This window comes from Aotus nancymaae, unplaced genomic scaffold, assembly GCF_030222135.1.
Source record: "Aotus nancymaae isolate 86718 unplaced genomic scaffold, 86718_ANA_hifiasm-v0.15.2.pri h1tg000046l, whole genome shotgun sequence".
Lineage (NCBI taxonomy): Eukaryota > Metazoa > Chordata > Mammalia > Primates > Aotidae > Aotus > Aotus nancymaae.
In genome coordinates, this window is record NW_026988460.1 from 25,973,548 (window position 1) to 25,997,615 (window position 24,068).

At 39.1% G+C, this 24,068-nt stretch overlaps 1 protein-coding gene across 5 annotated transcripts in view; it reads left to right on the plus strand.

The window, feature by feature from the left end:
* TMCC1 (transmembrane and coiled-coil domain family 1) overlaps window positions 1-24,068 on the plus strand; it is a 255,738-nt gene that overhangs the window by 209 nt on the left and 231,461 nt on the right. For 2 of the 5 annotated variants that reach the window (XM_064362077.1, XM_012472817.3), the window contains exon 1: window positions 9,823-9,911. Coding sequence is in view for 1 of the 5 variants with exons in the window: in XM_064362080.1 (XP_064218150.1) it covers window positions 9,708-9,911 (204 nt within the window). In the remaining 4 variants the exon portion in view is untranslated. Of the gene's footprint in view, window positions 1-9,660; window positions 9,912-13,855; window positions 14,091-24,068 lie in introns of those variants that run through there. The other 3 variants (XM_064362080.1, XM_012472807.3, XM_064362079.1) reach the window with 3 other exon arrangements.

Genomic DNA, 24,068 nt, shown 5'->3' on the forward strand with positions numbered 1-24,068 from the left:
CTCCAGCTCGCGGCCTGGCGCGGCTCGGACCCGCCGTTGCCCCCATTCGAGGTTGAAGCCCCGGGCCTAGGACTCGACCCCCAGCGTCCCACGGGGCCTCTTTCCTTTCCTGGCTCATTACGCTGTCATTTTGACCCTGGGGTTCCCCTCTCCAGCTCCTCGCCTCGTCCCCTTCCCAGCATCCCAGGGCCGAAGTGAGGGAGGGGCGTGTGAGAAGTCGGGCCAAGGCCGGAGGGACTGTTTAGCAGCCGGCTCCCGTCGGGGTCTGGGGTTTTAGGAGCCCTTGATCGCCATGGCGTCCCAGAAGTTAGCCACCAGGACTCAGCCATTTCCACCTGAAACCAGTTTTGCACCTTTTGTTTTGGTTTTGAGCTGTCGTTCCAGGCGAGGAGGGAGCCCGGCGTACTGGGGAGAATAGGTGGTTGGGAGGTGGGATGGGAGATGGAACTGGCCGGGCCTGGCCTCAGGATGCCCTCTATTAACGCTTGTAGGATAGGGGAAAGGGGTACAGCGAGTTGCACCTTCCCTAAAGGGGTAGAGATGTGTTTATAGCTTGCGAATCTCTGCTTTTTCAGCCTCAGCAAAGGGGTATAGTGTTGATCCGTGGTTGGTTTGGTTCGTCCCTTAACGACATTCTTGGTGAGGATTCCCCAGGTGAATCTGCCGCGGAGTTTCTTGAAGCTGCCCACTTGAGCTGTTGGCTATCACCCCCCCCCACCCCCCTCACCCCCACACCGTCCCCGCAACACCCGTTTGCTTTTGTGACACGTTGCACGTTAGTCTTGGTAGAGCCTAGCCATCAGGTACCTGTACCATAAGCATCTCTATAAAAGATCTGAATTCCTAAATTAGCTTATTCTGTTAAAAAAAAATATATAGGGCTTAAATCTCAGATAGCTGCTTTAAAATAAAACAAAACCTTGATTTGTTCCAGGAGGTACATGCATTTTTTTCTCTGTTTATTAGAAGATTGACACTCAAATTGTGAGTAGGTGGTAGTTTTACTAGTGTCATATGACAAAATGATGCTTATAGATGGGATTTTAACTTAACAATACCTTGTCCTCTACCAACAGAGTTGGCTTGCTTTTGTTTTTTTGAAATCACACACCCACACTCTGGCTAGTGTAGAAAGATTAAAAAGCTGCTTCTGGTCTGTGGGTGGTAACCTTTTAATTTATAAAGAGTTTTGAGCTGCTTATAGATTGCTAATCAGCATCATAGGAAAAATTTAGACGTTAAAACTTCATTAGCATATGATGTAGATCTGTTATGAGCATTGATTAAGATTCGATATGGTCTTGGTGCTGTGTACTGTGTATAGGAATGAGAGTTCTCAGAGCATTTGCATCTTAAACAGAAGCACAGATCGCTGACAATGTTGTGACACCTTGCAGTAGTTGAGAGACTCTTTTATGAGCACAGAAAGACCTGTACAATTTGGTGAAGAACCCCACTGTTACTTTAAATTCTTTAAAGTAGAATATTTCCCGTTTCCTGCAAGAGTACTTCTGCCTATCATAAGTTTACAGAGCCTATAATGGCTGAGGGCTTAAGTTTAAGTTCCTCAGAGGGGCATTTATGGACCATTCATTAATTTACTTATCAAATATTTATTGAGCCCTTACTTTGTTCCAGTATGTTTTCTAAGTAGTGGGCTACAGTGGCAGGACAAAACACTCAAGGCCTCTTCCCTAATTAAGCTTTATTCTTTATATACGGGAATGCGGAATATACAAAAAACAAGCAAATAGGATCATTTCAATTAATGATATAAATCAGTGGTTAGTAAACTTTTGGTAAAGGACCAGAAAGTATATTACATATCAGGCTTTTTGGGCCATATGATCTCTTTTGCAACTACTCTATTCTATTGTAGGACAAAAGCAGCTACAGACAGTACGTGAACAAACATGTTTATGTTCTAGTTAAACCTGGGACACTGAAATTTGAATTTCATAAAATTTTCACATATCACAGAATATTATGAGTTTTAAAAAATATTTTCCCCCAACCATTTAAACATTTAAAACCATTCTTAGCCATAGAAAACAAGGGGCAAGGTGGATTTGGCCTATAGATTATAATCTAGTCTTTTATAGAAAAAGTTTGCTGACCCTTAATATGAATTATGAAGAAAATAAAACAAGCTGATGTGACAAGTGAATGATTGAGAGGTGGGTGGAGGGTTATTTAGTGAGAGGAGACATCACTAAGTAGAAGATATTTGAGTTGGGACCTGAAAAATGGAAGTGCTTTCCTGGTAAATGAAACAGTGAGTGCAGAGGTCTGCAGGTACAGATGAGCTGCTTTTGTTTTCCAGCCTTGAACTTCCCCACATAGCATGTCATTCTAATCTTTGTGTCCTTGTTAGAATTGTTAGAATGTTCTTCTTCATATTGTGATAGAATGGTACCTTTCTATCTCCTCTTCCTGATCCTGCCTTATAATACCCATGGAGTAAGATTGCAGTGGACTTGCACCTTATCCTGTGGTTAGGTCCGAAAGTTAGTGCATGAGGCAGAAATCACATAAGATGAGAACTCTGCTTGAAAATTCCATAAATTGCTCAAAAAGTATGATATGCATGTTTTTGTGTATATAAAATTCTTACGAATATTAAAGGCTGAGAGCCACAGAGCTTGACTGAAGGAAAAAGCAAGGGGAAATAAATTGTTATATAGATATCTGGACTTTCAGACTATTTTGCTTTTTAAAACTGTGGAAGCCCTATCAGAGTGGGGGATGGTGTAGAATTTTGATATGTTCCTATTTCCATGCAGGATTTAATTTTGTTTTTATATTCAGCTGCTATTACATTAATATGTGCTCATAGATGTGTTGTGAATATTAAACATGATAATGTATTTGAAAGAGCCCAGCACCTAAGATAGTCAATAAACATTTGTAGAATTAGAGTCTGATTTTTACTTCTTTGGGCCCACATACATACTGTCCTTTGAGAAGCTATAGAGAACTTAGCCACCTGCTTCCTGTCTTTCCTTACTGGCATTTCCTGTTGTGGCTCTACTGAACAGCTGTCACTTTCTTTGTCCTTGAGCATTTGTCACATTTTGTCAGAAGTTGGCTTGTAAGTTAAATGGGTATATGATATAACTCTATTGGTTCTGCCACATGACCCTTAAAGTATTTGGGCACAGCTATTATGTCTCCTATTAAAGGCTTCACTTTTCAGAGCTAAATGTTTTCATTTCTTTCTTTTTTTAAAGATAGAGACAGAGTCTCATATGTTGCCTAGGCTGGTCTTGAACTCCTGGTCTCAAGTGATCCTCCTTGCCTTGGCCTCCAAAAGTGGTGGGTTTGTAGGCATGAGCCACCATGCTCAGCCATTCATTCATTCATTCATTCATTACTTAGTTCTTCAATTCCAGCATACACATATTGTGGTTTCAGAACTGTATGCCTGTGGGAAACTAGTGTATCAACTAGAACTTATGGATAGTTCTTTTTGCCTTTAGTTTTATAGACAGCACTCATTCCCAGTGTTTTTTAGGTTAGCACCTTTCCCTACTCCCCAAAATCGTCTCATATATTTGTAATAGATTTAGATTTTGTCACATTCTGCTTTTTTTTTTTTTTTTGCTGAGATACCTTTATCTCCTAATTATGAATTTGTATACATTAAAGTTTATTCTTTGTGCTTTAAATTTCTGTGGGTTTCGACGGACTTCTAGTATTTTATGTTTAATGTTACAGTATCATACAAATTAGTTCCACAGTTCTAGAAAGTTTGTCTCTCACTTATTTAATTCCCTTACACCAGCCTCTGGCAACCTCACTGATCTTTTTACTGTCTCTATAGTTTTGCCTTTTTTAGAATACCAATATATTGTATCTTAAAAAGTGTTTTTGAGTGATCTCTTTTTTAATGCTCGCAGTATTTTGTTAAGTAGTGGAAGATACAGGTGCAAATAACATTCAGAAGTATTTTTTTTCCTTGAGGTAAAATTAACATACAATTTATGATCTGCAATATGTAGTTAACCATTTTAAATGTACAGTTCAGTGACTTTTAGTTAATTCACAGTATAACATATGCAACCACCACCGCGGTCAAACTATAGAACATTTTCATCACCCCAAAAAGAAACCCCATACCTATTAAATAGTCCCTCTCTTTGTTCTCTGGCAACCACAGTCTGATTTTTGTCCTATGGGTTTGCCTATTCTAAACATTTCACATAAATGGAATCACATATTTTGTATTTTTAGTAGAGATAGGGTTTCACCATCTTGGCCAGGCAGCTCTTGTATTTCTGACCTCGTGATCCACCTGCCTTGGCCTCCCAAAGTGCTGGGATTACAGGCGTGAGCCACTGTGCCTGGCCGAGATTTTCTTCTTACTAGCTACATTCCCTCAGGTTTAAACTATAATAGAATAGCATCAAATATTGTTTTCCCTTTTTCTTGTTTTTCGAGACGGAGTCTTGCTCTGTCACTCAAGCTGGAGTGCAATGGGATGATCTTGGCTTACTGCAACCTCTGCCTCCTGGGTTCAAGCAATCCTCCCACCTCAGCCTCCCGAGTAGCTGGGATTACAGGCACCCGCCATCATGCCTGGCTAATTTTTGTATTTTTGTAGAGACAGGGTTTCACCATGTTGGCCAGGCCGGTCTTGAACTCCTGACCTCAGGTGATCCTTTTCCTACTTTAGCACCTGACCCCAGAGCTTTGTTTTGCAGCTATTGCTTTGACAAATTCATTTTCCTCAGGAAGACTTGGCAGAAGTTTTCTTCTTTTGCCAGTTTGGGGCAGTGTGACCAATTCATTGAAACCTCTTCTTGTTTTTCAGATTTCTTGAAAGCAAGGACCATTCTTTGCTGTAGCTTATTTATTTATTTATTTTAAAGCAGGATCTCACTTTGTGGCCCAGGCTGGAGTGCCTTGGTGCGATCAAAGCTCACTGTAGCATGGACCTCCTTGGTTCAAGCGATCCTTCTGCCTCAGCCCCTTGAGTAGCTGAGACTACAGGCCTGTGTCACCATGTCCGGCTAATTTTTGCATTTTTTGTAGAGATGGGGTTTTGCCATGTTGCCCAGGCTGGTTTTGAATCCTCAGCTCAAGCGATCTGCCTGCCTCGGCCTCCCAAAGTGCTAGAATTATAGGTATGAGCCACTACACCCAGCCTGCTGTACTTTATTTGTAAATGACTTTCGGGTTCCATTGAGACAGTGAAAAAATAGATAAATTACATATTGACCACCTATTGTTTTTTATCTCAAGAAATTTCTCTGTAGGCAAGCCCTTCAAAGGGTTTGAAAACCACTGTTTGTGTAGTAGAATACTGAGCTGAAAACAAGATTTTAGTTTTGATTTTATTTCTTCAAAAGACTCTTTTGCCAGACAAATAGCTTGTACTTTAGAACTTCATTTTATAAAGAAGAAATAATATTGACTGATTTATAGGAAAGTGTAATGGGAACTGAGTTCTAATAATTAGGGTACTTGGAGGTTTTTGGAAGACAAGCATGTTGGAAGATATGTATAAATTCATTTTAATTTTATTTTGTAGAAATGGTGTCTCACTGTGTTTCCCAGGCTGGTCTTCAACTCCTGGGCTCAAGTGATTCTCCCGCCTCAGCCTCCCAAAGTACTGGGATTACAGGTGTGAGCCACCATGCCCAGCCTGAAAATTCTTGATAGTGCTTTTTAATTTACTTTAATAATGTAAGTGAGTCTGCTCACACTATAATAAGAGTCTTTGTCCAGTATGTATGAATATTTTGTTTATTCATATATTTTACCTTTTTGGGGGCTCTTGGTTCTTTTGTATAGTTCTAGATTTCTACATGGTATTTTTCTTCTGATTCAAGGACTAATCTTTGTTGTAGTGCACATTTGCTGATAATCCTTTTATTATTGTTTGGATATCTGAAGAAGTCTTTAATTTGTTTTTAGTTTTAGGAACTGTTTTCATAGGATATGGAATTACTGTTGACATTTTCTTTATGATGCTGTTTCACGATCTTCTCGCCTGCATTGTTTCCAATGAGAAATCTGCTTTCATTGGGTTTATTTTTCTGTATGTAATATGTGATTGTTTCCTTCTGGCTGCTTTTATTTTTCCTTCAAAAATATATTTTTTCTTTTTTTAATTTAATTTTTTTATTTCTAGAAAAAATTAAAATAGAGACAAGGTTTCACCATGTTGGCCAGGCTCATCTTGAACTCCTGGCCTCAAGTGATTCATCCCTCTTGGTTTCCCAAAGTGTTGGGATTACAAGCATGAGCCACCACGCCCAGCCCAAAAACTTATTTTTTATTGTAGTGGAATGCACATAATTAAACATTTATCATTTTAACCATTTTTTGTTTGTTTGTTTTTGAGAAGGGTCTCACTCTGTCACCCAGGCTGGAGTGCAGTTGCATGAACATGGCTTACTACAGCCTTGACCTCCTAGGTTCAAGCCATCCTTCCACCTCAGCCTCCTAAATAGCTGGGCCCACAGGTGCCTGTCACCATTCCTGGCAAATTTTTACATTTCTTTTTTGTAGAAATGGGGTCTCACTGTGTTGCCCAGCCTGATCTCGAACTCCTGGGCTCAAGCAATCCTCCCCCATTGGTCTTCCAAAGCGCTGGCATTGCAGGCATGAGCCAACACACCTGGCCCATTTTAACCATTTTTTAAATTAATTAATTAATTTAGAGTCTTGCTCTGTCGCCCAGGGCAGAGTGCAGTGTCATGCGATCTTGGCTCACTGCAACCTCTGCCTCCCAGTTTCAAGTGGTTCTCCCAACTCAGCGTCTTGATTAGCTGGGATTACAGGCATGTGCTATCACACACCTGGCTATTTTTTTTTTCCCCGTATTTCCATATTTTTAGTAGAGATGGGATTTCATCATGTTGGCCAGGCTGGTCTCTAACTCCTGACCTGAGGTAATCCACCCACCTTGGGCTCCCAAAGTGCTGGGATTACAGGTGTGAGCCACCGTGCCTGGCCGATTTTAACCATTTTTAAGTGTATGGTTCACTGATATTAATACATTCATAATGTTGTACAACCATCACCATCATCCATCTCCAGTACTCCTTTCATCTTCCAAACTGAAACTCTGTTAAACACTAACTCCGCAGACCCTTCCCTTGGCCTGTGGAAGCCACTGTTCTACTGTCTGTGAATTTGACTACTCTAGGTTCCTCATATAAGTGGAATCGTACAGTACTTGTCTTTTTGTGACTGTCTTCTTTCACTTAATATAATGTCCTGAAGGTTCATCCATGTTGTAGTATTTTTCAGAATGTTCTTCTTTTTTAAGACTGCTTAATATTTCATTGTATATTGTATACCACATTTTACTTATCCATGCATCTGTTGATGGACATATATGACATTTGGGTTGCTTTCACTTTTTGGCTATTGTGAATAATACTTCTGTGAATATGACTACAGATATCTCTTACAGACCCTGCTTTAAATCTTTTTGCTATAAACCCAGAAATGGAATTGCTGAATTATATGGTAATTCTATTTTTAATTTTTTGAGGTACTCCTTACTGTTTTCCACAGCGGTTTTACCATTATACATTCCTATCAACAGTGCACAAGATTTCCACTTTCTCCTTGTCAGCACTTGTTTTTTTTTTTTTCTTTCTGATTGTCAGTATCCTAATGTGTGTGAGTGGTATCTCATTGTAGTTTTGATTTGCATTTCCCTAATGATTTATGATACTGAGCATCTTTTTATGTGTTTATTGGCCATTCGTGTATCTCCTTTGGAGAAATATCCTTTGCCCATTTTTATCAGGTTTTTTGTTTTTGTTGAGTTTTTTTTCGTTTGTTGTTTTGGGAAGGAGTCTTGCTTTGTTGCCCAGGCTGGAGTGCAGTAGCGCGATCTCAGCTCACTGCAACTTCCGCCTCTCGGGTTTAAGTGATTCTTCTGTGTCAGCCTCCTGAGTAGCTGGGATTACAGGCGCGTGCCACCATGCCCAGTTAATTTTTGTATTTTTAGTAGAGATGGGGTTTCACCGTGATGGTCAGGCTGGTCTCGAACTCCTGACCTCATGATCCACCCGTCTCAGATTACAGATGTGAGCTACTGTGCCTGGCCTATTTTTGTTGAGTTTTAAGAGTTCTTTGTATATTCTGGATGATAGGTGATCTGTAAATATTTTCTCCCATTCCATATTCCTCTGGCTCCTTTTACGATTTTTCCTTATGTCTGGTTTCAAGGAATTTGATTATGTTGTGCCTTGGTGGAGTTTTAGCTTTCTTTGAGTTTTTTGCTCTTTTTGTTAAGCTCTTTGAATTTGTGAGTTTATACTTTTCATCAGATTTGGAACTTTTTTGGCTATTGTTTGTCCAAATAGTCACACATCCCTCCTTGGATTCCAATTACATATGTATTATTAGGTTCCTTGAGGTTGCCTCATAACTTACTGATGCTCTGCTTTTTTCCCTTGGTCTTATATTTTGTGTTTCATTTTGGATAGTTTTTTTTTTTTTTTGAGGCAGAGTTTTGCTGTTGTTGCCCAGGCTGGAGTTCGGTGACCCAATATTGGCTCACTGCAACCTCCGCCTCCCGGGTTCAAGCAATTCTCCTGCCTCAGCCTCCTGAGGAGCTAGGATTACAGGCACGCGCCACCATGACTGGCTAATTTTGTATTTTTAGTAGAGATGGGGTTTTTCCATGTTGGTCAGGCTGGTCTTGAACTCCCGAATTCAGGTGATCCGCCCACCTTAGCCTCCCAAAGTGATGGGTGGATAGTTTTTATTGCTGTGTCTTTACATTCACTCATCTTTCCTTCTGCTGTGTCTTGCCTGCTGCTAGTTCCATCCAATGTATTTCATTTCAACCTGTTATATATATTCTGTAATATGTGGTTTGATACAAATGCAGTGATGTAGCAGGTATCAATAAATACTGCCTTAATTTGTTGCCATAATAGATTTCTTGTTCTGTATGTTAGCTCAAAAAGGGTATGGAAACCACTCTATATGTCATATTAACTTTGATATCCCTTTGTTTTCACATTAACTTTTAGTTCCTCTGCCAAAACCTACATATGTATTTTTTTGCATGATTATTCTACATTTTCTGCTGAGAGTGGACATCTGCATTAGTAGTTCCACAATATTTGTTAAGTAAGTTGCCAGAATAATTGGTCTGTTTGGCAGACTGCAGACAAATATTTATCTATGAATGGTTGTATGATATGACCATCATTTTACTATAAGAAACTTGAAATAGATTTTAATATTTTCTTTACTATTATCAGAGAGAGAGCTGGATTACCTGCTGAAGGGTACTTTTGGTTATTGCTGTCATTAATAACTCAGTGCCAGCTAGGTGTGGTCACTGGTATTACCTCCATGTGATCACTTTTTGTTCACTAATGTTAATTTAAAAAGTTTTGCAGCCTGAGAACTGATATACCTCAGAAATATTTCTGATTTTTTAGATTTTGGAATATTTGTATTATATTTATCAGTTAAGCATCCCTAATTGGAAAGAATAAACTCTGAAATGCTCCAATGAGTGTTTCCTTTGAGCATCGTGTTGGGACTCAGAAAGTTTTCAGATTTTGGAGCATTTTGGGTTTTGGCCTTTCAGACTTGGGATGATCAGCCTGTCATTGTTTGTTAGACAGTCGTTTACATTCAGTAGTTCTTTCTTTTCTTGCTCCTCTGTCCCAGCAGGTATTAATCTCTGGAGAAGACAAATCCACAGTTAGCACTTTCTTCAGATGCTGACACTCAGTGAACAATTGCTCTTGGTGACAAGATTTAGAAGACACAGTGTCCATCCTCCCAGATTGGATCTCTTTTTCATATGGATCTTCTGTTTCTATGTCTTTTTTAAAAAGAACTTTTTGGGAAACCTTTTGGATTACAACTATTCATCCTCATCTATGCAAAGAAAGGAAAGCTATTGCTGGGATTTTGAGGAGGTATGTCTTTTTTTCTTCTGCAAAATCACATCACATAGGCACTCAGAATGGTGTAAAATAATTGCATTTTCCTCTGTAGAACTCAATTCTCATTCATTTACTTGTTCTGTCTTCCTTTCTCTCATTTTCTCTTTTTTTATAGCAACTGTGGCTCAACAAGAAATTTCTTAATGTATGTAATGAAACAGCTCATTTCCTACATTCTTCCTGCATGTTATTAGACATGGGATTACACTTATAAGTAACAGGGAGCAGCTTGAATTCTGTTTTTAAAAACTAAAATTTTTTTGTTTTATTTTTTATAATAGAGACAGAGTCTTGCTGTATTGCCCAGGCTGGTCTCAAACTCCTGGGCTCAAGTGATCCTTCAGCCTCCCAAAGTGCTGGAATTGCAGGTGTGAGTCACCATCCCCAGCTGTAGCTTGCATTATTATTTCTCAAATTGAAATTGTGACTTCAGTGAACTGAGTTTGTTCTCATTCTGCATAGACACTGGATAGATTAGGAAAGTTTAGTACCCTTAGCATAATATTATGGCTATATAATTTCATAGTCTGGTTCAGTTTCATTGGCAAGAGGAGGTATTGATATTGTAGAGTTTTGAACTAAAAATTGAGACTTCAGTCCCAGGTTTGACATTATTCCATACTTTGAGAGTTAAAGTATGTTTGCTTTCTTACCTTTAAAATGGTCTTACTGTTACTTGCTTTACACAGCTTGTGGGGTTATTGAGAATCAGAAGAGAAAATCTGTGTGAAAGATTTTTATCAATATAAAGGATTGTTATTGCATTATAGATAGTTAAGTATATCTGTTTTTTTCACTCAGAATACTCAGTTTTTCTCTCTGAAAACTTTTTGGTTTTTTTTTTGAGACAATGTCTCGCTCTGTAGCCCAGGCTGGAGTGCAAGGGTGCAGTCATAGCTCACAGCAATCTCACACTCCTGGGCACAAACAGTCCCCCTATGTCAGTGTCCCAAGTAGCTGGGACTGCAGGTGTATGCCACTGTGACGAGCTAATATTTTTATATTTTGTACAGATGGGGGTTTCACTATGTTGCCCATGCTGGTCTTGAACTCTTAAGCGCAGTGATCCTTTTACCTTGGCCTCCCAAAATGCAGGGATTACAGGCATGAGGCGCTATGCCTGGCCTGAAATAAATAAATAATGCATAAATGCAGTTTTTAAATTTATGATGACAAATTCTAATGAGAAAAGTAAAAGGAAAGGAGTAATAGAATGTATTGAGGGGAAGGGGTTGAGTGTTCACAGATGGATTCACACAGAAGGTGACATTTGAGTAAGGGCTTGAAAGAGGTAAAGGAGTGAGCCACACACATACATGAGAAGAGCATTCTAGGCATAGTGAATCACAGCGTACAGGTCCTGAGACAGAAGCTTGCCTGAGGAATGGTGAGGGTGGGTCCTTACTTGGTGGTGCTTTATGGAAGTGCTTTTTAAACTTTAATGCACACATGAATTACCTTGGTTCTTATTAAAATTCAGATTCTAGTCTCATAGGTCTGGGATAAGAGCCTATTACTAATAAGCTCCCAGGTGCTACTGCTGTTGTTGGTGGTCTTTGTAGGACTTTAGCTTTTACACTGAGCAAAATAGGAAGTTTTTGGAGCATTTGGGCAGTGGGGTGACATGATCAGATTTATATTTTGACATTTTCATTTCTCTGGCTGCTGAGTAGATAGTGGTGGATTGGGCAAGGACAAAAGCAGAAATACTAGTTTGGAGACTTGTAATCAAGTTGAGAGAAAATGTGGTTTGTGCTAGAGAGTAGCAATGACTGTAGTAACACATGGTCTGATTCTGGATATATTTTTCAAGTAGAGTCAGCAAGTTTTGCCGATTGGATATGTGCTGTGAAAGGAAAGAGTTAAGGTTTTTGTACTGAGTTTCTGGAAGGATGCCATTGTCATTTACTGAGATGGAGGACTGAAAGAGGAACAAGTTCCCAGGAGAAGTAACAGAAGCTCAGTTTTAGATGTAAATTAAAGATGCCTATTAAGACTTAGAGTTGTTGGGTAGACAGTTGGGTTTATGAATCTGGAATTCAGGAGAGAAGCATCTGCTGGACATAATACCTCTGGGTATTGTTAAAACATTATATTTAAATCCAGAAAGCTGGATGAGATCTCTAATTAAGTGAGTAGAGATGGAAGTAAGAAACAGTTGAAGAACTTAATTAACTCCAGAGTTTAGAGGTTCGGGAGATGAGAAGGAAACATCAAAGACAACTTAGTAGCAGTAACCAGACAGGTAAGATGAAAACTAGGTTAGAGGAATCTAATGAGGAAAGTGTTTCAAGGAATAGAGAGTGATCGGCTGTGTCAAATACTGTATTTGAGATGAGGGCTGAGAATTAAGTATTTGATTTAACAATGTGGCAATTATTGGTAACCTTGATAAAGAGTAGTTTTAGTGGCACAGTTGGGGGTTAAAGTCTGATTGGAGATGTTGTCTTTCCAAATGCAAAACATTTCCTAAATGCTGATGAGACTGGGTACTTAGATTAAAATCTGTAACTCTAGGTAGATGTTTTTGGCAGGAGAGGATTTAAAATATTTAAGTAATATTATTAACAACTGGCTTGATTATTCATTTAAAATAATATTGGGAAATTTGAGGAGATCTTCAGGGTTTATTTTTTTAATTTTTATTTATTTACTTTTCTGTAGGGATGGTTATCTCTGTATGTTGCCTAGGCTGGTCTCAAACTCTTGGCTTCAGGCAATCCCCCTGCCTCAGCCTTCGAAAATGCTGAGATTATAGGCATGAGCCACCAAACCTGGCCCCTAAATTTTTGATTCATGCCTTCAGGATTTTAAAAATTATCCTTAGCAATTATTATGAAAAAGAAAAAATGTAAGGATTGGCTAGGAGCTAATTATCATTAGTCACTCTTCTTTCTTAGGTTATAGGGCTGAAAGACACTTTAAATATAGTCTTTGTTCTGTCATTGGGGCTTATGAGAAGAACCTCTTCACACTCCTATTTCTTCTTTTTTTTTTTTTGAGATGGAATTTGCCCTTGTTGCCTAGGCTGGAGTGCAGTGGCACAATCTCGGCCCACCACAACCTCTGCCTTCTGGATTCAAGTGATTTTCCTGCCTCAGCCTCCTGAGTAGCTGGGATTACAGGCATGTGCTACCATGCCCGGCTAATCTCCATGTTGGTCAGGCTGGTCTTGCACTCTTGACCTCAGGTGATTCACCCGCCTTGGCCTCCCAGAATGCTGGGGTTACAGGCGTGAGCCACCATGCCCAGCCCTATTCGTTCTTGAGTAAATGTATCCAGTCTGTGTGGCATCCTCAGCCAGACGAGCATATAAATAACCAAAGTGGATGGGTGTGGTTAGATGTAACTTAGTCTTGGCTTTTATGGAAGACCTCTTTTTCTTCATTTATTTAAAAAAAATTGATTGAATACTTTCATATTTGTTGGCTCTGTTGTAGGTGTTGAAGATACAGTGGATAAAAGCTTCTACCCTAATGGAGTTTATGTTTTAGTGGAAATGAAGTAGCAGATTGGGGCCAAGACTTGTTAGTGGTCTCACATTGGTGTAGGTCATCTTGTTTGTTTGTTTGTGTTTCTTTTGTTTTGTTTTGAGACGGAGCTTGTTCTGTTGCCCACGCTGGAGTGCAGTGTTATGATCTTGGCTCACTGCAACCTCTGCTTCCGGGGTTCAAGCAATTCTCCTGCCTCAGTCTCCCCAGTAGCTGGGATTACAGGCATCTGCTACCACAGCTGGCTAATTTTTTTATTTTTTATTTTTTATTTTTAGTAGAGACAGTGTTTCTCCATGTTGGCTAGGCTGGTCTCAAACTGCTGACCTCAGGTGATCCACCCACTTCGACCTCCCACAGTGCTGGGATTACAGGAATGAGTGACGGAGCCTGGCCCTTCTTTTTTTTTTTTTTTTTTTTAAATAGAGATGGAGTCTTGCTGTATTGCTCAGGCTGGATGAACTACTGGGCTCAGGGGATCCTCCTACCTAAGATCCTGAGTAGCTGTGACTACAGGTGTACCACCATGCCTGCGTCTAGTATTGGTCATCTTACGCAGTGTGGGCATATTGAAAACCTGAAGAAGGTTGTTGTGAGCTGATTTTCCTTTCTGACAACTTAAGACAGTACTCAAATACTGTGGAGAATAAGGAAAACAGAGGTAAGCAATTATCTGACAGACTTTGATTATTAAGAGAAAAGTAACATAACACTCAAAGGAAACTTCATATATATGAAGTTTGTTTTCTACTTTTTATTTTTCTTATTTGTTTTTCTTTTTTTAGAGATAGAGCCTTACTCTGTTGCTCAGCTGGATCACAGTTGTGCAGTCATAGCTCACTGCAGCTTCAAACTCCTGGGCCCAAGCGATTGTCCCAACTTAGCCTCCCAAGTACCTAGGACTACAGGTGTGCACCACCATACCCAGCTAATTTTTGTATTTTTTGTAGAGATGGGGGTCTTGGTATGTTGCCCAGGCTCAAGCAGTCCTCCCACCTCAGCCTTGCAAAGTGTTGGGATTATGGACATGAGCCACTGCACCTGCCCTCTACGTTTTATTTATTTATTTTTAATTTATTTTGTGTTTTGTAGAGATAAGGTGTTGCTGTGTTGACAAGACTGGTCTTGAACTCCTGGGCTCAAGCAGTCCTCCCGCCTCAGCTTCTCAAAGTGCTGGGATTACAGGTGTGAACCACTGTGCTCAGTTCTAGCCTTTATTTTTTAGATTCTTAGATGCCATAAATGGCAGCTGGTGGAATTGATTCCATAGTAAATTGAGTCAGAAGACATTAGAGAATCTATTATAGGCAAGGCATTATGCCAGGTGCTGGTAGTCAAACAATAATTTTTAGGTACTTTGTTGAAATACTAGCTTTGACCCACTTTTAGAATTATGTGTAATATGAATCTAAAAGAAACTTTTTAAATTTTTATTTTAAACTCATTTTGAATGGGAATATACAGATGTTGAAAAAACACTAATGAAAGTCTCACTTTAATCCCCGATTCCTGGTCCTCAGTTCTCCTCCTTAGAAACAATCATTTTTACCTCTTTTTGTGTCTCCTTCCAGATATTTTATGTACATATGTGTGTATATATGTACATATATATTTATAAAAAACTCAAATAGAGGTCTGTTGTTCAAGCAAATCTATACCTTGCTTTTTTTTTTTTCCTCATAAAATATAGGGTGAGGATCCCAAATTTGAAAATCCAAAATCTGCAACCTTTTGGGTGCCAACATAACACTCAAAGGAAATGCTGCTTGGATTTGGGATGTTCACCTGGTATGTATAATGCAAATATTTTAAAATGTAAAAAATCTGAAATCTAAACCCCTTCTGGTTCCAAGCATTTTGGACCAGGGATTAACCTTATGTTACTTATAAGCTTGTGTCATTGAAAAACAGTATTTTTAAACTTATTTTTTATTTTTATTTTTTAGAGACATGGTGTCACTCTGTCACCTATGCTGGAGTGCAGTGGTGTGTGTGATCATAGCTAACTGCAGCCTCGGCTTCCTGGGCCCAAGGGATCCTCTTAGCCTCCCAAGTAGCTGGGACTACAGGCATGCACCACCACGCCTGAGTAATTTTAAAAATTTTTCATAGAGACAGGTTGCTGGGTTGCCCAGGTTGATCTCAAACTCCTGGCCTTAAGCAGTTCTCCCATCTGTGCCTCCCATGGTGGGATTATAGGTGTAAGCCACTGCACTTGGCCAACTTGTGTCAGTTTTTTTCAGCTGTATACTGTTCCATGTTATGTATTTCCTGTGATTTTATTTCTTTTGGGTTTTCCATATGCCCACACTGCATTAAGATAACCAGTGTTAGTCTTGAGACCACTAACAAGTCTTGTCCCTAATCTGCTGTGTCATTTCCACTAGAATTAAAGCTCCATTAATTTCCAAGGAAAGGCCAGGTACGGTGGTTCTCACCCTTGTAATCCTAGCACTTTGGGAGGCTGAGGCAGACAGATCACCTGAGGTCGGGAGTTCAAGACCAGCCTGGCCAACATGGCAAAACCCTGTCTCTACTAAAAATATAAAAATTAGCTGGGCGTGGTGGTGGGCGCCTGTAATCTCAGCTGCTCAGGAAGCTGAGGTAGGAGAATTGCTTGAACCTGGGAGGCTGAGATTTCAGTGAGCCAAGATTGCACCACTGCTCTCCAGCCTGGACAACAGCAAGACTCTGTCTCAAAAAAAAAAAAAAAAATTTCCATGGGTAGACAAAATGTATATCATTAGGATACATTCAGTTGTAAATTATGGAAATAATAATTTAAAAAAAAAATCTAACAGTGACTTGAGCTGTAAAAACATTTAATTGTCTTATATAAACAAAAGCAAGGAGATAGGTAATTCAGCACTAGTTCAGTAGCCCAGCAATATTTAGGACTCAGATTTTTTTCCCCTCACCTTTGTTTGCCTCATTATGTTGGCTTTTCAGCCTCCCTGTGTCACCCTGTGGTTGCAGCATGGCTGCCTCAGCTCCAAGCAGCACAACCAACTGCATTCAAAAACATTTTTTTTTTTTTTTTTTTTTTTACTGGGAAGGTGCTGCCATTTTACATGGGAAGAAAAAAAATCCCAGAAGTCTCCTAAACAGTGCTTTGTGAACTTTGGTCTACATAGAATTGCTTGGGGAGCTGGTTAAAATACAGTTCATATTGCATATTTGTGGAATCTACTTCCAGAGATTCTGAAATCCATAGGTTTGGAGTAGGGCCTGAGAATTTGTATCTCTGTTAAGCTCCCATGTAATGCTGATGCTATGGGGTCAGCAGACCATGCTTTTGAGTGCACTTCCCTATGTAATGTCTCCTTACATTTCATTGGGAGTTGTATTGCTACCCCTGACCCCAAGTGTGTCTAGGAAAGAGAATATAATAGCTATATTACCTGAAACCAGTCATTACTATCTTGAACAAAATGTGAGTTCTGGTTAATAAGGAAGAAGAGAGAGATGGCTATTGGATTGACAACTGTGTCTAGCACTTTTGATGTTACAAATAATGCTGCAGTGAATACTGGTGCTCTGAAGAAGAGGTAGATGTAATTAAATTTTTAACAAATATTTTAAAATTTTTCTCTAAAGACTTTAGTTGGAATCATTTTACAATCAGCAGTCTATGAAGAATTAGGATTTTGCTACTGAAGATAATACTTGGAAATGTAACTATCTAAATATACTGAGAAGTTGTTTTAAATAAGTAGACTCCATATTTATATTGCTCCAGAGAACAGACAGTAGGCAGAATCTACTGCAGAGGTGGATGTTATTCCATTAAGGAGAAGACCTGTCTAACATAATATCTGTACCAAAATGAAGTAGACTAAATTGTGAGGTCTCTGTCATTAAAGATAGTCAAGTATGGGCTGGATGATTGGCAATATTATGGAAGGTGTTCCTGCAAGAGTTTAGACTACATGATCTCTCTTGTTCCTCCCAGCTCTTAAGATTTTCTGATTTCTTTTTTCTTTTTTTTTTTTTTTAATATTTTTGGGGTTTTATTTAAGATGATGAAAATATTTTGGAACTAGATAGAGGTGGTTGTGAAACACTGGGAACGTACTTAATGCCACTGAATGGTATACTTTAAGATGGTCAATTTTATTTTTTTAAATTATACTTTAAGTTCTGGGGTACATGTGCAGAACATGCAGGCTTGTTACATAGGTATACACGTGCCATGGTGGTTTGCTGCACCCATCAACTTGTCATCTACATTAGGTATTTCTCCCAATGCTATCCCTCCCCTAGGCCCCTACTCCCCAACAGGCTCTGGCGTGTGATATTCCCCTCCCTGTGTCCAAGTGTTCTCATTGTTCAGCTCTCACTTATGAGTGAAAACATGCAGTGTTTGGTTTTCTGTTCTTATGTTAGTTTACTGAGAATAGTGGTTTCCAGCTTCATCCATGTCCTGCAAAGGACATGACTCATTCTTTTTTTGTGGTTGCATAGTATTCCATGGTGTATATGTGCTATATTTTCTTTATCCAGTCTATTATTGATGGGCATTTAGGCTGGTTCCAAGTCTTTACTACTGTAAACAGTGCTGCAGTAAACATACATGTGCATGTGTCTTTATAGTAGAATGATTTATAATCCTTTGGGTATATACCCAGTAATGGGATTGCTGGGTCAAATGGTATTTCTAATTCTAGATCTTTGAGGAATTGCTGCACTGTCTTCCACAATGGTTGAACTAATTTACACTACCACCAACAGTGAAAAGCATTTCTATTTCTCCACATCCTCTCTAGAATCTGTTGTTTCCTGACTTTTTAATGATTGCTATTCTAACTGGCGTGAGGTGGTATCTCAATGTGGTTTTGACTTGTGTTTCTCTAATGACCAGTGAAGATGAGCCTTTTTTCATATTTGTTGGCTGCATAAATGTCTTCTTTTGAGAAGTATCTGTTCATATTTCATATCCTTCACCTACATTTTGATAGGGTTGTTTTTTTCTTGTAAAATTGTTTAAGTTCTTTTAGATTCTGGATATTAGCCCTTTGTCAGATGGATAGATTGCAAAAATTTTCTCCCATTCTGTAGGTTGCCTGATCACTCTGATGATAGTTTCTTTTGCTGTGCAGAAGCTCTTTAGTTTAATTAGATCCCATTTGTCTATTTTGGCTTTTGTTGCCATTACTTTTGGTGTTTTAGTCATGAAGTCGTTGCCCATGCCTATGTCCTGAATGGTATTGACTAGGTTTTCTTCTAGGGTTTTTATGATTTTATGTCTTACATTTAAGTCTTTAATCCATCTTGAGTTAATTTTTGTATAAGGTATAAGGAAGGAATCCAGTTTCAGCTTTCTGCATATGGCTAGCCAGTTTTCCCAACACCATTTATTAAATAGGGAATCCTTTTTCCATTGCTTGTTTTTGCCAGGTTTGTGAAAGATCAGATGGTTGCAGATGTGTGGTGTTATTTTTGAGGCCTCTGTTCTGTTCCATTGGTCTGTATGTCTGTTTTGGTACCAGTACCATGCTGTTTTTGTTACTGTAGCCTTGTAGTGTAGTTTGAAGTCAGGTAGTGTGATGCCTCCAACTTTGTTCTTTTGCTTAGGATTGTCTTGGCTATGTGGGCTCTTTTTTGGTTCCATGTGAGATTTAAAGTAGTGTTTTACAATTCAGTGGTAGCTTGATGGGGATAGCATTGAATCTATAAATTACATTGGGCAGTGTGTCCATTTTCACGATATTGATTCTTCCTGTCTATGGGCATGGAAAGTTTTTCCATTTGATTGTGTCCTCTCTTATTTCCTTGAGCAGTGGTTTGTAGTCCTCCTTGAAGAGGTCCTTCATATCCCTTGTAAGTTGTATTCCTAGGTATTTTATTCTCTTTGTAGCAATTGTGAATGGGAGTTCACTCATGATTTGGCTCTCTGTCTGTTATTGGTGTATAGGAATGCTCGTGATTTTTGCACATTGATTTTGTATCCTGAGACTTTGCTGAAGTTGTTTATCAGCTTAAGGAGATTTTTGGGCTGAGACAATGGGGTTTTCTAAATATACAATCATGTCATTTGCAAACAGAGACAATTTGACTTCCTCTTTTCTTAATTAAATATTCTTTATTTATTTCTCTTGCCTGATTGCCCTGGCCAGAACTTCCCATACTATTTTGAATAGGAGTGGTGAGAGAGCGCATCCTTGTCTTGTGCTGGTTTTCAAAGGGAATGCTTCCAGTTTTTGCCCATTCAGTATGATAGTGGCTGTGGGTTTGTCATAAAAATAGCTCTTACTATTTTGAGATAACATTCCGTCAATACCTAGTTTGTTGAGAGTTTTTAGCATGAAGGGCTCTTGAATTTTGTTGAAGGCCTTTTCTGCATGTGTTGAGATAATTGTGGTTTTTGTCATTGGTTCTGTTTATGTGATGGATTAAGTTTATTGGTTTGCATATGTTGAACCAACCTTGCATCCCAGGGATGAAGTCGACTTGATCGTGGTGGATAAGCTTTTTGATGTGCTGCTGGATTTGATTTGCCAGTATTTTATTGAGGATTTTTGCATCTGTGTTCATCAGGGATATTGGCCTGAAATTTTCTTTTTTTGCTGTGTCTCTGCCAGGTTTTGGTATAGAATGATGCTGGCCTCATAAAATGAGTTAGGAAGGACTACCTCTTTCTCTTTGTACCTCTGGTAGAATTCAGATGTGAATTCTTCTGGTCCTGGACTTTTTTGTTTGGTAGACTATTAATTACTGCCTCAATTTCAGAACTTGTTATTGGTCTATTCAGGGATTTGACTTCTTCCTGGTTTAGTCTTGGGAGGGTGTATGTGTCCAGGAATTTATCCATTTCTTCTAGATTTTCTAATTATTTGCATAGAGGTGTTTGGATGAATTGCTAACTAGAATAACCAGTTTAGAGAAGAACATAAATGACCTGAAAAACACAGCATGAGAACTTCATGAAGCATACACAGGTATCAATAGCTGAATCAATCAAGTGGAAGTAAGGATATCAGAGATTGAAGATCAACTCAATGAAATAAAGCAAGAAGACAAGATTAGAGAAAAAAAGAGAGAAAAGAAACGAACAAAGCCTGCAAGAAATATGGGACTATATGAAAAGACCAAATCTGCATTTGACTGGTATACCTGAAAGTGACAGGGAGAACGGAACCAAGTTGGAAAACACTCTTCAGGATACTATCCAGGAGAACTTTCCCAACCTAGCAAGGCAGGCCAACATTCAAATTCAAGAAATACAGAGAACACCACAAAGATACTCCTTGAGAAGAGCAACCCCAGGACACATAACTATCAGATTCACCAAGGTTGAAATGAAGGAAAAAATGTTAAGGGCAGCCAGAGAGAAAGGTCAGGTTACCCACAAAGGGAAGCCCATCAGACTAACAGCAGATCTCTCTGCAGAAACCCTACAAGCCAGAAGAGAGTGGGGGCCAATATTCAACATTCTTAAAAGAATTTTCAACCCATAATTTCATATCCAAACTAAGCTTCATAAGTGAAGGAGAAATAAAATCCTTTACAGACAAGCAAATGCTGAGAGATTTTGTCACCACCAGTCCTGTCTTACAAGAGTTCCTGAAGAAAGCACTAAACATGGAAAGGAGCAACTGGTACCAGCCACTGCAAAAATATACCAAATTGTAAAGACCATCAATGCTATGAAGAAACTGCATTAACTAATGGGCAAAATAACCAGCTGGCATCATAATGACAGGATCAAATTCACATGTAACAATATTAACCTTAAATGTAAATGGGCTAAATGCCCCAATTAAAGATGCAGACTGGCAAATTGGATAATGAGTCAAGACCCATTGGTGTGCTGTATTTAGGTGACCCATCTCATGTGCAAAGACACACAGGCTCAAAATAAAGGGATGGGGGAATATTTACCAAGCAAATGGAGAGCAAAAGAAAAAAAGCAGAGTAGCAATCCTAGTCTCTGATAAAATGGACTTTAAACCAACGAAGATCAAAAGAGACAAAGGTATTACATAATGGTAAAGGGATCAATGTAACAAGAAGAACTAACTATCCTAAATATGTAGGCACCCAATATTTAGAGCACTCAGATTCATAAAGCAAGTTCTTAGGACCTACAAAGAGACTTAGACTTCCACACAATAATAGTGGAAGACTTTAACACCCCACTATCAATATTAGACAGATCAATGAGATAGAAAATTAACAAGGATGGCCAGGTGCAGTAGCTCACGCCTGTAATCCCAGCACTTTGGGAGGCCAAGGCGGGCAGATCACGAGGTCAGGAGTTCGAGACCAGCCTGGCCAACGTGGTGAAACCTCGTCTCTACTAAAAATACAAAAATTAGCCTGGTGGTGAGCATCTGTAATCCCAGCTACTTGGGAGGCTGAGGCAGGAGAATCACTTGAACCTGGGAGGCAGAGGTTGCAGTGAGCCAAAATTGTGCCATTGCACTCCAGCCTGGGCGACAAGAGCAAGACTCCATCTCAAAAAAGAAAAGAAAAGAAAAGAAAATTAACAAGGATATCCAGGACTTGAATTCAGCTCTGGACCAAGCGGACCTAATAGACATCTACAGAACTCTCCACCCCAAATCAACAGAATATACATTCTTCTCAGCACCACATCGTACTTTAGTCTAAACACTTCTCAGCAAATGCAAAAGAATGGAAATCATAACAGTCTCTCAGACCACTGTGCAATCAAATTAGAACTCAGGATTTGAGTGAGTTTCTTAAACGCAAAACCGCACAACTACGTGGAAACTGAACAACCTCTTCCTGAATGACTACTGGGTAAATAATGAAATTAAGGCAGAAATAAATATGTTCTTTGAAACTAATGAGAGCAAAGATACAATGTACCAGAATCTCTGGGACACAATTAAAGCAGTGTGTAGAGGGAAATTTATAGCACTAAATGCCCACAAGAGAAAGCAGGAAAGATCTAAAATCGACACCCTAAAATCACAATTAAAAGAACTAGAGGCCGGGCGCAATGGCTCATGCCTGTAATCCCAGCACTTTGGGAGGCCGAGGCAGGCCGATCACGAGGTCAGGAGATCAAGTCCATCCTGGCCAACATGGTGAAACCCCATCTCTACTAAAAATACAAAAATTAGCTGGGTATGGTGGTGTACACCTGTAGTCCAAGCTACTCAGGAGGCTGAGGCAGGAGAATTGTTTGAACCTGGGAGGCGGAGGTTGAAGTGAGCTGAGATCGTGCCACTGCACTCCAGCCTGACACCTGGCGATAAAGCAAGACTCTGTCTTAAAAAAAAAAAAAAAGAAAAAAAAAAAAAGAACTAGAGAAGCAAGAGCACAAATTTAAAAGCTAGCAGAAGATAAGGAGTAACTAAGACCAGAGCAGAACTGAAGGAGATAGAGACACAAAAAACCCTTCAAAAAATCAATGGATCCAGGAGCTGCTTTTTTGAAAAGATCAACAAAATAGCCAGACTAATAAAGAAGAAAGAGAAGAATCAAATAGCAATAAAAATGATAAAGGGTAGGGATATCACCACCGATCCCACATAAATACAAACTACCATCAGAGATTTTTTGATTTCTAGTGACCTCTTTCCTCATTGCTGATATTTGTACTGAAGAGAATGTAACGTCTTGATGACTTTAGTTCCTTATTAACTGGAGGAGAAAAAAAATGAAATGTTTGTCAGTCAGCAGGAGTATAATGCTAAAAAAAAGGCAGTTCTTAAAAAATGTGTAGACAAGTAGAGTACTAGGTGATGTACATGTGATTTCTATTTTATTTTTATTTGAGAGAATTTTTTAAGATTAGTCTTCCAAGAGCATTTTGAGGATGCTGTTCTCAAGGCTTGTTAAAGTTTATAATTTTACACTAAATGATAAAAAGTAAAGGTTGCTGTAATGTAGAAGTTGGCAGGGATTTGTGTGTTAAAACTTAAAGCTAGTTTTAAAGTTAGTTCCTAACTCTGCTACTTGCTGTGTATAGTGGGACATTTATGAGATTTAATTGTCTCTTTTGTTGAGAACAGTATCTATCTCTCAGAGTTTTGTACACTACAAATAATTTATGCTGAGCTTAATGCCTGGCACATAGATGGCATAAACTTAATGCCAGTTATTTTTAGTAGCAACTATTTTCGACAGTATTGCTTACATTTTTGAGTTTTCTAATTGTACATGTGCAGCAAGGTAAGTTGGGAGGTTACATCAACAAATACATTTGTATCATCAAGCTTTACAAATAAAGCCTAAGAATTACTACCTATGGGGGTTTTTCCATACCACATCTAATTCACGAATTCTTCAGTTCTCCAACACTGAGTGTTCAACAATTCCATTCAATTCTGGTACCATCTACCTGGAGTTAGTGTCAGATTCTCATAAATGAAAGGGCTCAGTCCTAAAAGACTGCCCCTACTTTGGACGCTAGTCACAAGTCTTGGACCACCCATACTTCTGTCTGGCTTGGCTATAAATTCAGGGTTCCCATGACCCCTCCCTCACTGGAAAGACTCATAGAACTCAGGATAACACTTTACTTATGTTTACCAGTTTATTATAAAGGGTACAACTCAGGAACAGCTAAATGAAATAAATACGTAGGGCAAGCTATAGGGGAGGGGTGTGGGGCTTTCGTGTCCACTTTGGGCATAACACCCTCCCAGCACCTCCATGTATTCAC